At 39.2% G+C, this 16277-nt stretch overlaps 1 protein-coding gene across 2 annotated transcripts; it reads left to right on the top strand.

Moving 5' to 3' along the window:
- Positions 1-1021: 1021 nt before the first annotated feature.
- On the top strand, positions 1022-15549 carry PDCD1LG2 (programmed cell death 1 ligand 2). Of its 2 annotated transcripts, none has more exons than XM_030467553.1 (7): positions 1022-1082; positions 8016-8084; positions 9358-9720; positions 10831-11112; positions 12196-12336; positions 13037-13078; positions 15242-15549. In XM_030467553.1, the coding sequence occupies exons 2-7, from the start codon at positions 8030-8032 to the stop codon at positions 15316-15318; spliced, it is 960 nt and encodes a 319-aa protein (XP_030323413.1). In that variant the 5' UTR covers positions 1022-1082; positions 8016-8029; the 3' UTR covers positions 15319-15549. The 2 variants fall into 2 exon arrangements, with proteins under 2 accessions (XP_030323413.1, XP_030323412.1); XM_030467552.1 differs by lacking the exon at positions 1022-1082 and adding an exon at positions 7516-7697.
- Positions 15550-16277: the final 728 nt, after the last annotated feature.

Genomic DNA, 16277 nt, shown 5'->3' with positions numbered 1-16277 from the left:
AACCAAGTAGTATTACAGTGGTTTTGTTGTGATGGAATCTCTACACCTGGTAGCAGGAGAGATGATTTCATGATTTGAGCCACACTGGAATGGCATGGCAGGCAGTCATCATCCCAAACCATCCAGGAGTCATGGAGTCATGGGACTAAAGCCACAGCCATTATTTGTGTGGAGCTACAGCATGATTCTGCCCAGCTATGACGAACGAACTAGAGACTGTGTTTGTCCCCAAGCTGTACCCATGAAACCTGGGAAGAGTCTGCTGTGTCTTCTTATGTCTCTCACAGGTGGCATGGTCGTATGTACCTAGTAACAGTAAAATTCACAGAGACATCCTTTGATAAGTTTTTTTTTCTGTGTTGGAAAGGGTCTCTGGCAGTTGCCTGGTTCAGTCTTTCAGTCAAAGTGGGCTGAATTAAGTCCAGTTGCTCTGGCTTTGCCCTGTCAAGGTCAGTATATTCGCAAGGCTGGAGATTCACAACCTTGCTGGGCAACAGTGTTTGACTGCCCTTGTGATTTCTTATTTATATTTTTTTAAAAAATGAGTGTAGATGAAAATGTTCAGGAAATATGTTCTGCAAATTTTAGGTAATATCTTGAGAAATTCTTTAGAATTAATCTCAGAAAGATTAAGAAAATCTAGTTTCATGAATCCTAGTAAGGGTGGTTTAGATGCTAAGGCTGTATGCTGCTTTAAATACTGCAAAAAAATTGAGATATCATTAAAAGCAGAATTTGAGCATGTAAATTTTGCAGAACGCCTTGGATAAACTTGTTTGAATGCACATTTTCAGCAATACACGGCACTGAAAGCAGACTATCTTTAGCATGAAATTTTAAAAGGAAACTGAAACAGATTCCTAAGAAACTTGGTGGTTTCCTTTTAGCACAGTCACTTGCTTTGTGACAAAGCCTTGTAAGAGCAGCCTATAAGCTGTGCTATTGGTGCATGTTTTATACTGATCACGAGAGTGGAGTCGTTGCTGCTGTCATGCAAGTTCGATAGAACTACTTGGTAAACCTTTCAAAATCTTAGCTGTTACATGAACCTGATTCTTCTGATGCCTGCATAAAGATCTGATGTGAGTATGATGCTGATAAAGTGCAAATTGATATTTACTGTATTTTTGACTGATGGATAGCATTTTTTCCTAAATTATTAAGATTTTCTTAATTCTGTTTATTTTCGAATTATTTGTAGGGAGTGGACTCTGTTTCTGAACCAGACACTGAATAAGTCCCAGGACTGAAAACACATATAACTTGAAACCCTGGGGAATAAAGGGCGTTAGAAGCTGAGCTTCTCTCACAACTCAATCTTCTGTCATAGGTAAAGGCAGAAGAGTGATGCTAGTGAACCTCTTCAGGTTATACGTTGGGCTGTTGCTCTTTGTAAATCTTTCATTCTGAGGTTCAGGGAGGATTTTTAAGAAGGAAAAAAAAAATCTGTATCTGTATGCTCCTGCTTACTTTCTTTTGTTTGTTACGAAACCCCTACCTGCACATAGTAGATAGTTTTGATCGTACAGCAAGTCTGGGAACTTTGACTTTCTGTATTCCCTGGAGGAGCACATACTAGGCAAAGGACTGTGCTTCTTGTGCTTATTCTGCTTCTTTCTCTCTTTTTGTAGAAGTCTTTCCTTTTCTGTAAGCTTGAGATATGAAAGAAAATTCGCAGTGTTATCATGCCAAAGTATTAGCCAGTATTGTTCAGTGCTGCTGCTAGGAATCGAAAGGCATATGTTCTCTAGCATATACAGCGTCCTAGATGTAGGTAGTGACATTTCTGTAACAAAATTTCAACCCACTCTCATCCTAATGTGTGTAGCAAAAAAAATAATTAAAAATTGATATAGTATATGTTGTATCAGAATTACTGTATTTTATGCTGAACAAAAAGAAATGATAGTGAAAAAGATACAACAGGGAGACCTATCTTTGATAAGTGACAGTGAAACAATGCAGGGGAAGTGATCATAGCAAAGGTGAGCAAAGAAAGAAGTGAGAAATTGTACCTCTTTACCTGGAAGCTGAAAGGACAAGGGAGCAGACTGAAACAATGAAAATAGGCTGTCACAAATGATGTGAACATCAGATATAAAGCAGTGGACCCAACAGTAGATGAACTGCATGGTGAGATGGATAGGTAACGATTGCAGTAAAAGTGCAACAGCAGAGAAGGAACAGTAGGTGAGAGGGTGTGATGGTGAGGTGGATTGCAGAGAATGAGGGCAGAAGAATATGTCCACAAGACATACTGAGGTAGGCTTGAAAAATGGACTTAGAACACGTTAATTTTCCTTGATAAGTTTTCTGTGAAATGCCTGAAAGGAAATTAAAGTATCGAACACTTGTAGTTTGCATGAGGACCTAAGGCTGCTTTTTGTTGTTATGCATTTTCTGACCTAGGATCACTGAAATTTTTTTTCATTTTTTTTTTTTTAAACTTTTAAATTTTTTTATAAACTTGATCCCCCACTGAAAGGAAAATCAGTTTAGTCATTTCCTGAAGGGGCTAAAAGGTTCTGTCTTTTTGCACATGTTAGAGTGTTGGTCTGAGTTGCACTCCTGAGTCCTGTGTTCCCAAGTGCAAGACCTTGCACTTCTCTACACTGAACATCACAAAGTTCCTATTAGCCTACTTCTCCAATCTGTCTAAGTCATCCCAGAGGACAGCTCTCCCTTCTGAGGTGTCAACCTCTCCACTCATCTTGGTGTCATCAGCAAACTTCATCAGGGTGCTCTTGGTCCCAGCATCCAGGTAGTTCATGAAGATGTTAAACAGCATTGAGCCCGGTATTGATACCTGGGAGACTGCACTTGTGACCCGTTGTCATCTGGAGGATGAATTCTTTACTGTTACCCTCTGGGTATGATCTATCAGCCAGTTCATGCACAGACCACTTGTCCAGGCCATGCTGACTCAGCTTATCCAGGAGGAGGCTGTGGGGTACTCTATCAAAGGCCTTGGAAAAGTTTGGATAGATGATGTCCACTGCTCACCCTGCATCAGCGGAGAAGGTTACTTTGTCATAGAAGGCAATCAGGTTTGTTAGGCAAGATTTGCCCCTGGTAAATCCAAGTTGTCTTTTCCTGATCACATGTTTTAATTGACCTGTGACAGTCCCCATGAGGATTTACTCCATGACTTTTCCAAGTACTGAAGTGAGACTGATGGGTCTATAATTGCTTGGGTCCTCATTGGAATGCTTCTTAAAGATGGGGGTGGCATAACCCTTCCTCCAGCTTTCAGGAACATCTCACAGTCTCCACAACTTCTCAAATATTACAGAGAGCATCTTCACAACTGTATCAGCCAGCTCTCTCAGCACCCTGGGTTGGATGGCTGGGTTCAATGGACCCATTGAATTGTATGGGTCAAGCTCCTGTAATAGTTAATACACCAGCTCTTCCTTTACTGATGGTGGGTCAGTGCCTGCTTCAATTGTAACTTTTTGTTCCTGTGTCCTGGGACCTAACAGCACTTGTAAAGACAGAGGTGAAGAAGGTGTTGAGAACCTCTGCCTTTTCAGCATGGTTGGTAACTTGTTCTCCCCTCCTATTTAATAGTGGGCCAATATTACTCCTCTGTTTCTGCTTGCTGTTAACACATCTGAAGAATCCTTCCTTTAAGATTTTGACATCTCTGGCGAAATTTAGCTTAAGCTAAGCTTTTGCTTTCCTAACTGCTTCTCTGCATACCCTGGTAATGGTCTTGTAATTTTCAACCAGTGATGTTCCACTTCTCAGTCTTTGGTACATTTCCCTTTTGGTTCTGAGCAGAACCAAAAGCTCTCACTTAAGCCACGACGGTCACTCACTCCATCTGCTTCCTTTGCCTGTAGAGGGGATGAACTGGTTTTGGTTACTTCGGAGAGTGTTCTTGAAAAACACTTAGCACTCAGTGGCTCCCATTATGGAAGTTTCCCCTGGGATCCCTTCCAATGGAGCCCTGAGACAGCTGAAGTTTGCTCTTCTTAAATACAAAACTTTTATTCTTGAATTAACCTTTATTGTACTCAGCATGATCTCAAACTCCACAATAGTGTAGTCACTGCAGTCAAATCTTCTGAGATATCACAGAGCAGGTTTTCTTTGTTAATGAGTAGTAAGTCCAGCTGTGACCCATTCGTGGTTGGCGCATCCAACATTTGGATAAAGAAGCAGTCTTCTACACATTAGAGGAACTTGACTCATATCAGTTGAGCTGCAGTGTTGTTCTTCCAACAAATGTCTGGGTAGGTGAAGTCTCCCATAAGGACCAGGTTTTGTTGACCTGAAGTCAGTTTCAGGAGTTTCAGGAACAGAGAAATACAAAGAAAGCAAACAGTGTCTGGAGCTCCTGAATTTTTTTCAGTGTACATATCTGTATCAGATCATCTGTTTTCCAGGCACAAAACTCAAGTTTCATACAGGAGGATTTGAATTACATCAAAACAAACTACCTTAGGCATCAGAAGCTGTACAGTCATGTTAGCCTGGTATAGGTCTGTTGCTCTCTTTTGGTCAAAAGGAATCAAGAAGGATGCCGTGGTAACACAGCTTGATTGCTTCTTGTATTCAGATGTGTTTGTCTTCCTAGGCATTGTGTTGTGCTTTGTGCTTGCACTATTTTGCAGTACAAAAATACAAAAGCTGTATAAGGAGGGGGAATAGGAAAAGAGGGACTCTGTAATGCTATAGAGTATGTTAGTGGCAGAGGAAAAAATATTGAATGTAGGAATGAGATCAATAGAAAAATTGATGTTTCAAATCTATATCTAAGTCTGTCAGCTCAAGATTTGTCCTGTCTGTAAGATCACCTGCCATAATTTGTTTCCTAAAGTGCACTTGACAATTCGTGTGGAGATGGACACAGGCCACCCAGGCAGCCTGGTGATGTTACCATGCCACTCCTAGATCCCAGCTGTGGAATGCAATGGAAAGCAGTGGATCCTGCTTTCCTCAGGAACTTTACAAGAACACCTGCTTTATACCAGCTACAGCTCAGCAGAACCATTATGAGTGCTGCCAGCATACTAACCTGGTCTGCAGGGAAATACAATACAAGCAATGGCCTGTCTACAATACCTACTTAACTTTAAAAGGATCAATTACCTTTTCTTTAGACCTTTAATCCCTTAAAGTGTGTTTAAGGTGTGGTCAGTTATTGTGAACTTCTACTACTTGCTGTGTAAAAAAAATGGCTCAAAGGGTTGTGGGACAGTGGCTGGAAAGCTTCCCAGAGAAAAGGGACCTGGAGGTGTTGATTGACATTGTTTGATGTTGATTGCTGATATGAGCCAGCAGTGTGCCCAGGTGCCCCAGGCCAACAGCATCTAGGCCTGCATCAAAAATAGTGTGGCCAGCAGGAGTAAGGAAGTGATGGTCCCCCTGTACTTGGAACTGGTGAGGCTGCATCTTGAGTACTGTGTTCAGTTTTGGGCCCATCATTACAAGAAGGACATCAAGGTGCCCAAACAAGTCCAGAGAAAAGCAACAAAGCTGGTGAAAGATTTGGGGAACAAGAATTGTAAGGGATGGCTGGGACAATCATAGCAAGGCTACTAACCAAAGGTGATGTCTTGTACTGAGGCAAATTTTCCATTGTTATGATTCATATTTTTGTCTTGGGCCCTACATCTTCATTGGAACTACTACAGCTCATGATGGTTCTTATGTGTCTGATGCTTTGGTTTTCATCACCTTAACCCTCAAAGTTTTATGCAGCTTTACTTTCATAATCACATAGCACTGTGTGAAAACTTTCTATTTCTCCTGCAGGTTGGTCTGGGAAATTAATTTACTGACAGGATCTGAAATGCTGTTGGAACATCATATGACTCTTTGTATTCTTCACTTGTGGATTTCAATTCCTGACTTTGCTTCCAGAATCAGCAAGTGCTGATTTTTATGATGCAGTGTTCCTTAGTTATATTCCAATGAAGTTGTAATTAATACACATTAGAAATAGCCTTTTGCTTGAAGGAAAAAAAAGTGCTGTGCACAAACTTGTTTGGATTGTTGTGTGCAAGGACTAGTGCAAAACAGAGCAGGGTATATGTTTTAGAAAAGATGGGGAGAAAATGAGGGCTGTTCTGTAACAGCATGAATGACTGGTACTGCAAGTTCAGAAGAAAGCAGCTTCCAGATGCTGGTGCAGACTTTCTTTAAGGAAAGACACCAGGATGCTTGGCAGAGCCACGTGGCTAAGTTGCATGGTATGTTGTGCTAAGGCTGCACATCAGACTGATGTCCCCTAGAAAAATCTTGGAAACAAAGAGGGATATCTCCTAATACAGATTCTTTCTGACAGTTCCTTGATCCTGTTAATACAGAACCTTGCTGATCCGCATTTCATGACTCTGCTTTCAGTATCATGACTGAAAATATTTTCCAGAACTTGTTTATGGTATTTGTCATGGTCCTCTCTCACTAATCCATCTGGTCAAGCAGGATTTAATCTTATTTGATATTTTGTAACTATGACTGCTATCTGCTGGGTCTTCCATTATGTTTCACTTATTTTTGTTCTGTCCTTTGGCTCTCAGTAATATGTATATTTTTAAAAGTCCCATCCCCTATGTTATGCAAGATAAAAGCTCTGCATTCTCCGTGTACTCTGAGGTATACAAAGCAAGAATATCACCTCAAAATGTCCCACACGAAACAAAACCAGGGATCTAAACATTGATATGAGGTACTGTGCCATTCTTTGTCCAGCTCTTCCCTGTATGCCTACCTTCTTCTAGACTGGCTCTGTGGAGAAGTGAGCATAGTAGGAGACTGAGGACAGCAAATTTATTTGTAGCAATAACTGTGAAGCACAGTGGTGGCTACACAAGGAAAGAAAGTTAAGCCACTTGCCAAGGCAGGACAAGATCTCCATTTCTGCATCCAGCAAATGGTGATGATGATATTGTTTATTAGCTTCTTTCTCATACAGCTAAAGCAATTACAGTTTATCATACATTAAATAGTGGCATCTTAATCAGTCCTCTGATATAGGTAATGAGCTTTCATTACTTATTATTAAGTTTATTAATTATTAATTACTTATTATTAAGTTTCTTTACTGTAGTTTGTATGTCCACATCTATGGTAACATAAAGGTCAGCGTCAGCTGTGACAAGAAAAGATTAAGGTCTACATTTTCAGAAAAAGTCCTCTGTTTTTGGCTGCTAGCTTTGATAAAGCTTGAGTCTGACTCTTTGAGGTACTGAGACGTCAAAGGTGCAAGGAATCATAGAAATGCAGCATCTGAGAAAATCAGAGCAAGAATTTTTCAAATTCTAGCCACAAGTGAATGGGGAAGTAAAACAAAAGATCCTATCCTGTAAGTCTAGCTCTGGGGAAGTCTAAAATTGCTCCTCTACTTTCTTACTCCTACTTCTGGATGCCCTTCACTGTTTTTTGGTTTTTACTTTTTAGTTATGTTGATCTGTGTACAAAAGTATGAACAATAGTTTGCTTGTTACTGGAGGAATATACTTACTCCTAAGCTAGACTTTCTCCTTTTGCATTATTTCAGGCCCGTTGGTTTACTGTCAGTAATACAAGTAACACCTCAGGCACCAGTGCATGCAAAGTGAAAGAATTAGCAGCACTAAGAAGTCTTAGAATCTAATCCATTCTGAAGCAAACTTAAATTTACCCACTCCATTGCCCCACAATGAGTTCCATGTATCAATTGCTCTGGAGGTTAAAGAACCTAGACAGTAAGTAACCTCAAACAACTATGCAAAGCAGAGTTAAACAAAATAATCATTATCCATCCTGTAAGCTAGATGGAGATTAGTGCAGGCAGCTAAAAAAGTCTGCTTGTGCATCTTTATGAAGCTCTTTTGCACTTGAGAAGACAGCTGCACTTCTGTTTTATTATTCCTATGTAGAGTTTCACTGTGAAGTTGTGGCAAAAGCACTAGTGTTAGTCTAGTTTTATTTTTGCTGATTTATAGCTGTGATTGCCTTTGAAGGCCAGCATGGCTCATCAAAAGGTATTTGTAAGTTATGATGCAATCCTTTTTTTGTTTCAGATCAACCTGAGAAAATGTTGCAGATCCTCACAATTATGTTTCTGGAAATGCAGCTCTGTGCAGTTTCAGGTGAGAGAGAAACTGTCTTTCAATTCCACCAGCAGAACCCATGCAACAAATACCCCTACACCCTCAGAACCTGGGCTTTAGCACCTCCAGTGACACCTGAGTAAACATCCAGTGGACCCTTTGCTTTGCAGCATCTGACAGAAAGTACTGTGTAGTAAGTGAGCACAGAAGAGATGTCTGTCACATTCTGCAGCTGGGCTTCTTTAACTCACAGTGTACTGGTAGTACTGGTGCCCAGTCTGTGAGAGGGAGGATGACCTAAGCCAATTGTAAAGTAGAACAACCTCAGTAAGAGGCAGAGTGAAGTAAAACCATGTATATTACCCTGCCCATGGCTTTAGTAGGAGCAACTTGGCTAAAAGCCAAAAGGGACTTGACACTTTTTCATACTATTTTTCTCTTATTATGGTTGTATTTAAGTGAATAAAGAAACATTGTTAAGAGGAACTGAAACTTGCTCTGTAAGTATTTCCCAAACACATGAAATAAAAGGAATGCATAAGGAGTTGCATGAACTTCTCTCTTGAATGTCACTATCAATGTTTATGAGAATTAAGCCTACCAGCACACAGTACCTCCAGTGTAGAAAGCTGTATATTGAATGAAGCGGCATAAATAACTCTCCTTTATCAAGACACTTTAAAATGGTACTGTCTTCATAACAATATGAATTTTGGATCTAATGAATGACTAAGAAGATAATTTTTATAAACTTTCTGTAATATTGTTGAGTGTATTTGAGAAGATGCATGGATTCAAAAAATGTTCACAGGTCCCAGGCTTGTGGAAGACTGTAATTACTACATAACAGTTCTTCCAAGATATATGTTGTCATCCCCTGCAATTCTATTTGTTTCACAAGAGTTACACTGAATTTCCTCTTTTTAAAGGATAATGAAATTATATTCACTATTTCTATAATTAACTGTTGCTCTTACTAGAATCCTAGGATATAGAAGATAGTCTCATAGAAGTGCTCCCTGTGAAGTGCTCCCTCTGACTCAGCCTTAAGTTTTCTAAACGGAAAAAAAAACTTTGCTCATTTTGTTCTTGTCGTTTAGACTTTGTAATCAATACTAAATATAGGTGGTTTGCTATAAACAGGACTGACATGGTGAAAATACTAGTGTGAATAGCAGCCAAAAAGGCACATAACTTTAATTCAGACCAGTAACCATGTGCCTGACTACATGACACCTTTTTGGCCTGGTTTAAACAAAATCAAAATATACTTTAATGAGACAAATTAAATTGTTTTCTCTTCCTGCTGTAGCTTTATTTACAGTTGATGTTCCTCAGCAGCTATACACTGCAGAGTATGGGAGCAACGTGACCATGGAATGCAGATTCCCCGTGAATGGCACATTAAACCTGGGGCTCCTGACTGTTGTTTGGGAGCAAAAAAGGCAGAGCCAGTCAAAATCAAAAGGGGTGTACACGTTCCGCAATGGGAAGGCACTTACTCCATCCCAACATCAGGACTACGTAGGAAGAGCAGTGCTTCTGCACAGTGAACTGGAAGTGGGACGAGCTGTCCTTCAGATCACCAGGGTGAAGATCACAGATATGGGGTCATACCTTTGCCTCATCGACTATGGGGGTGTGGACTACAAGTACATTACTTTGAAAGTAAAAGGTCAGTGGCTGAATTGAATGTAAGTTCATGTTAATTGAAATGTCTGGACTGTAATCCTACAGGCTCATAGAAATTGGTTAATTTGAAGAATTTGTTCCTAATTCCCTCACCAAGTGCTTGTCCTCAGCCCTGAAGTGAACCATAGCACTTGTCTTAGTGCCAGCTACTCTTTGGTCTGACAGTCAGCTGAGCTTCTTCAGGAGCAGCCTGTGCAAGAGAGGTAGAAAAACAGCTTAACCTCAACCCTTCATCCCTCCTCCTTCTTCCCACAACCCCTTCTTCAGTGCCCCCAACTACCCCTACCTCTCCTTTGACAGGAGAGAGGTAGGGGTTGTTGACCTGTCCTGTTGAACACTTCTTACCATTACAAAAAGTTACTCAGAGGAATTTAATTTACTTGTGAGCCCTGCTGCAACTACCCAAGTGTCTGGGAAGTCCCCAGATGACTGCAGCTCCCAGAGCAAGGGCATGTGATTTTCTGTGTTTGTCAAAGCCAAATGAAGATACAGTAATAAAAGTGCACATTACGTGGATAGCATGATAGACCAGACCTTTTTAAGGCCTCTGGTGTTTCCTGCTGACTGCAGTATATTTGTGATACAAGGCAACATTCCTTTCCCACCCAGGCATTTTAATAACGAGCTTTGTCAAAAGCAAAAATAGATAGACATTTTTAAAACCCATATTGTTTCTGATGAACTGCCCTCACAGAAATTTCATTTTTGTACCAACAGAATGAAAATACTACACTTGTTCCCAATGTATGGTAAAAAAACCCCAAACATTAAAGCCAGCCTTTTTCTGGAAGTGGCATATTTAAAATGTGGAACTAGAGTTCCAAGGGATTTTGCTTGTTTCCTTGGAATCAGAGGAAATGCTGTGTTCATTGTCACACGCTGCCTGAAGTGGAGTAAGTTCTGTCATGGTCAGCTTGAGATGGATTGAATCATAACTTATCAACTGTTCTACAAAATATCTTACTCCTTTAGAATAAGTGTACCTCAGATACAGCTGCACATAGATTATGGCATTAAAGGGAAGGAAGGAAAGTGAAGTGGGAAAATTATTATTGCTGCATAAAGTAATTTCACTCTATTTCTTAATGTGTAGCATCCTACAAGAGAATAAATACTCAAGTAATGAGAAAACCAGGTGAAGACAAGTTTGTTTTTATGTGTCAGTCAGAAGGGTTTCCTCTGGCAGAGGTTTTCTGGCAAAATAAGAACTTCAGTCTTGGTGGATCTGCAAACACCACCTATACACTGACTGCAGATGGCCTCTACAATGTCACCAGCATCCTGATGCTCAAAGCAAATACGAGTGAGAGCTACAGCTGTGTGTTCTGGAATAAAGAACTGAATGAAGAAACTTCAGCTCACATTTCCCCTTTAGGTTTGTATCACTTTTAACTTACATGAGACAGAGAGCTTTTGTACATACATGATGTCTTATGATCCATCTCTAGAAGCTGGTTCTGGAAAACAGTGATGCTCTCAAAATGAGGCAAATCAGTATGATTTGCAGTTTTGAAGCCTCAGTTAGCTCACACTCCCAGCAAGCCAGCCTGTAATTTTTCTGTATATTTTAATTTTATGGCAACTTCCATTATTTGGCTGCCAGTACAGTGGAAATTCTCTATGGCTGTGTTCCTTGATCTGTCACAAAAATCAGAGTATTAGGGGTCGGAAAGGACTTCAAGAAATCAACAAGTCCAACCCCCCTTCCAGAGCAGGACCACCTACTGTAGGTCACACAGGAATGCATCCATGTGGGATTTTTAATGTCTCCAGAGAAGGAGATTCCACAACCTCCCTGGGCAGCCACTTCCAGTGCTCTGTGAGGGCACTGTTGTGATGGTGACAGAGCTTTTTTTTATGTTTAACCAGAACGTCCTATACTCCAAGTTCCATCCATTACCCCTTGTCCTATTCTTGGTCATCACTGAGAAGAGCCTCCATCTACCTGACACTCACTCTTTACATTCTTTACATTATTTATAAATATTTTAAAATATATTGTTTATATATATTGTTTATAAATACATTTTGAAGTCTCCTCTTCTCCAAGCTGAACAGACCCAGCTCTCTCAACCTTTCCTCATAAGGGAGATGTTCCACTCCCTTCAGCATTTTTGTGGCTCTGCACTGGACTGTCTCAAGCAATTCTCTGTCCTTCTTGAAATGAGGGCCCCAGATGTAGACTCCTAAGTACTTGTTCTTCAAATGGGACACAGATAAATTGCAGCAGTGCTCACTCAAATACCATACTAATGAAACATTTGGCTCATTTTTGGTAAACATTCTTACAGTAATATTGCAGACTCTTCATAAAATGAGTGTAAACCACGATATTGATAAACTTTAAGAATCTTTTGTTACAGTCAGATCAAGGCTTTGGCAAATTAGAACTGGTAACTTCATAAATTATGTCTGTTTTGTAAGTTATGAATTTACTTTCTCTTTGTGTTTTTGACAGCTTTAATTAGTACACAGCATAGTGGACAAAAATCCCTGATCTTATTTATCATCCTCACATGTGTGGTGGTGGCTGTACTTCTCTCTGCATTAGTAATCTCTCAAAAGAGAAAATCAGTCAAGAATGGGCAATCCAAAAAAGGTACATTTTACTTCATATAATGAATCCTTTCGTGTATTCTTTATGGAAATCTTAGTAACTCTAGGCATGCTTATGAGATATTAGTCATATTTTATTTCTATGTGTGCTCTGTTCTAAAACGAGACCTTGGATCATTTGAGTTGGATTTTACTTTCCTCACCTTGTTACTTATGTGAAAAAAAGGCATAAAGGAACATACATTTTTAAATGTAACCAGCTACTATTACATAAAGAATAGAAAAACCCTTTGGTTTGAGTAAAAGGGGCAATAAAAACACAGTTTGACCAGCATTTTTCTTCACCACTACAACAACAGTGTAGCTATAGCACATGACTTTTATTTTCAATCTCCATTAAGGCTATATAAATAAAATGGGATGCTGCACTGCACTCTTACAGAGGTAAAGTAATAATACAAATAGGCTATTATTCCAGTCTTGTATATGAATAGAGTCCACTATACTCAGACAAAATGTATTTATTAATTAAATTATATTCTTTCTGATAAAGACTTGAGGATTTGGTTCAAAATTTGTAGAAGAACAGAAGTGTAGAGAAGTTTATGTATTTGGTATGAGCTAATACTAAACTTAAAAGTACTTAAAGCTCAGTTTCATCAAAAAGCTTTTTGTATTGGATTGTATTGTTTCTTTCAAGTACAGAAATGTCTAAGCTAAATTTGCATATATTATTTTAACAGACAAGACAAGAAAATTGAACTCTAACCTGAAAGACCAGAACAGTAAGTCACAGGATTGTCTTTATTCATGGTTACAGGTTTTTCTTTCCAACAGCTAAAATCTCTGAAGATCTGTATATGGCAAGCTAAGAAATGTTCCATCAAAACAGAAGGCACTATTAATTTTAAACTCAAATCCTCTTCAATTTTCTAAAATTTCTGTATCTAACATAATTTCTCACAGATTTTGTAAATATTTGTAAACATCTGTTCCATTCACTGCAGTGACTCACAGATACCTTGCATAGATAACCTGGTATACACATCTGTATACTGACTGCAATGTGGAAGACTCAGATGAGTTGGATAAACACAAAAAGCTCAATGTTTTGGAAGGCCTCAAGATTTTTATGGTAATAGTCTGTTACACCTTTGGGTTAGGCCCCAGGTTTTAACAGTGAATAGAATCATACCTCATCATCCACTGAACCACTTCGATTCTTACAAGTATGTGACTTTCCTGAGTGTCCAGGAATCTTTACATTGCAGAGGGAGGGCATTGCCTAAAAATTACCAGGATGCACTAAAATCAAACTGAAAACAGGAAGCCACCACAGAAAACTATAAAGCAATAGGATACGAAAGGTCTTAAAACACCTAGTTACCTAAATCAGTTTTGTTACCTATAAGTGGAAGTCTGATAGGTTAATGCACTGTCAGGAGAGAGGCTGGGGACAGTGTTAGGTACTTTAGTACTGGGTACAGCTGTAATCCCTTGGCATCCCAGTAGGTCCCAACACAGCCTATAAGGGCCAGCCTGAAGGCTGCCTAAAGTGCTCCAGGAATATGAGTAATCATTCCACAGGGACCAAAATTGGAGCAAACCTGTGATGAAGCTGACTGAGCAGCCTGAAGAAGAAATACATAACAGTTTCTGGACATATAGGCTTTTCTGATGACAGGACTTACTTGAGAAGAACTTACATTACTCACTGCTAAAAAAGAAAAAAAAACCAAACCAAACCAAACCAAACCAAACCACCAAATAAAACCAACACAACAAAAAGACCCCAATAGTCACCAGGTTAAAACTTAGTGTTTGTAAGTGAAATGCAAGCTAGAGATTGGACAAAGAGGGCATGAACTCAGTGATTCCTGTTTCACCTGAAATTGTAATGCTTGCATCTTCCTCAAAGCTGTCCAGCTCACTGTCACCAGTACATATTGTGGTCAAAATCGAGCTTTCAGAAAAACACTTCCAGGAATCAGTACTTGCCATAGCCAAAGTCCCTTTCTTATTTGTCACATGATGGTGTGAAACTTCAGCGGAATTATGCCAAGTGCAAATGAACAAAAGCTCCAAGCCAAGAATCAATGTGGAGGACAGCACTGGTGTGTGTCTGGACAGCATTCCAGTGCACAATGTGTGAGCACTGCGTGGCTTCCCATGGCTTCTTGTATTACTGTTGTACAATTTCTTAGCTTCTTAACCCTAGGCTTGTCTGAACACTTACTGAAATGAAGAAATTAAAATTGAGGTAGCTGGGTTTTTGAGTTTGTTTTACTTCTTCATTTTGATATTTTGCAATATGCAGTTAGTCATATGACAAACATTTCAATTTCTCAGCATGATATTCTTGGAAGAAACACTGGAAAGAACCTTTTTTCCACGATAAGTAGTTGAAGCATAAAAGCCACAAATACTTCACCAGAGACTCTTGAAAATGACCCATATTGCCCTGGTTACAGGAACAAGAATTGTTCATGGTTATCCTTTTATGTCAAAGTCAAACTATATCAGCATTAAAGATGTAGGACATTTGACCTCATAGATGAAGTCCCAGGTCTGCAGACTTTTGTTCAGATGTACAGGTTTTGCTGGCAAGATTTCCTGTAGATGCTATCTAAACAGATTTCAGTTCTGTGATTTCATTTATGTGGCTGATCATGTTAGCTTTCATGTAATAGAAAATTCAGAACTTTGGACACAAATAAGAGAGGAAGAGAGAAATATTCCCTCTGAAAAGATTGCAACAGGATCCTTTTGTAATTAATGACAGCTTTAAGGAGCCATTGTAACTTCAGCATGGCCCAGAAAAACTTGCATAAAATGAAGATAGGGCTTTTCACTCTTTAGCACTCAGTTATTAAAATTTGCTTCAGTTATTGAAGATTTTTAAAATAATACTGTTCCTTTTTTTTTTTTTTTTCCCTTTTTTCTTTAAGGAGCTGATTTTCACTCCCAGCCAGAGGCTTTATACTTGTCAGCTGTTACGGCCTCAGGAGACAGTGGGAGTCTGTGAAAACTTCATCTCACATGCCATCATTTGCACTTTCTGTTTTTGGGGACTGCAGAGGATAATTACAGCACTTTAGCTTAGAGGTGAACAGTGACATCATGGGGATTTATAGGCACTGCAGCAGAGGAAAGCTGTGGCTCTTCAGATACCATATCTTGAAGTTACTGAGAATTACACTGTCATGAAATGTGGTTTACCATTGTGAAGAGGTTGTCTGAGTGCCTTTGATACACTTTACTCTTGCACTTGCTCAAGAATTTTTCTGTAAGAATGCCTTTATTAATTGTCACAGGAGAGGTGCTTGCATTCAAAGCTGTTGTGGAAATTTGAATAAAAGTTGTACATGCTATTATATGTCTGAACAGTCATCTTTCAGGTGAAAACATCATTACATGCACACATCTCATGTCCAAACTTTCCAACACATTAAGCTGCAAATTACAAGTACCCACCAGCATGGCAATATATGGAAGATACTTCATAGCACAGAAGCATTAAGAGGCTGGAGTTAAATCAAAGGATGGACAAAGAGAGAAAAACTAATCCCAACACAAATATTTTGTCACAGAACAGAATTTTCACGCACAATCTATGTAAAACTCCATAAGTGAGTCAGGTAAAAAAACATGAGCTGTGATGCTGTGCTACATGAAAGTAAGATTTACATTTGAACAAACGACTGAATAGAATTTTGTTTAGGAAGAATATGGATGTAAAGGTGAAAATGAAGCTGAGCCAGGTTTCTCCACTTATTATTTTAAAGAGTAATTTTAACTTTTCTCAGAGGAAAACATGGTCTTTAATATACCTTTTCTATTTTACTTCTCATCTCTGGAATGTCTTCAAATGCTTCATTCAACTCTGAATATACTTTGTGCTGGGCCCAGCTGCAACATTGCCAGTTTCAAATAAATGCATAATAGGAAAAAACTTTGTATCCTAGATAGTGAACTTACAGTGCT

The sequence above is a fragment of the Calypte anna genome, chromosome Z, assembly GCF_003957555.1.
Source record: "Calypte anna isolate BGI_N300 chromosome Z, bCalAnn1_v1.p, whole genome shotgun sequence".
Lineage (NCBI taxonomy): Eukaryota > Metazoa > Chordata > Aves > Apodiformes > Trochilidae > Calypte > Calypte anna.
The sequence above is the reverse complement of the archived record's forward strand: the minus strand, read 5'-3'. Positions and strand labels throughout refer to the sequence as shown.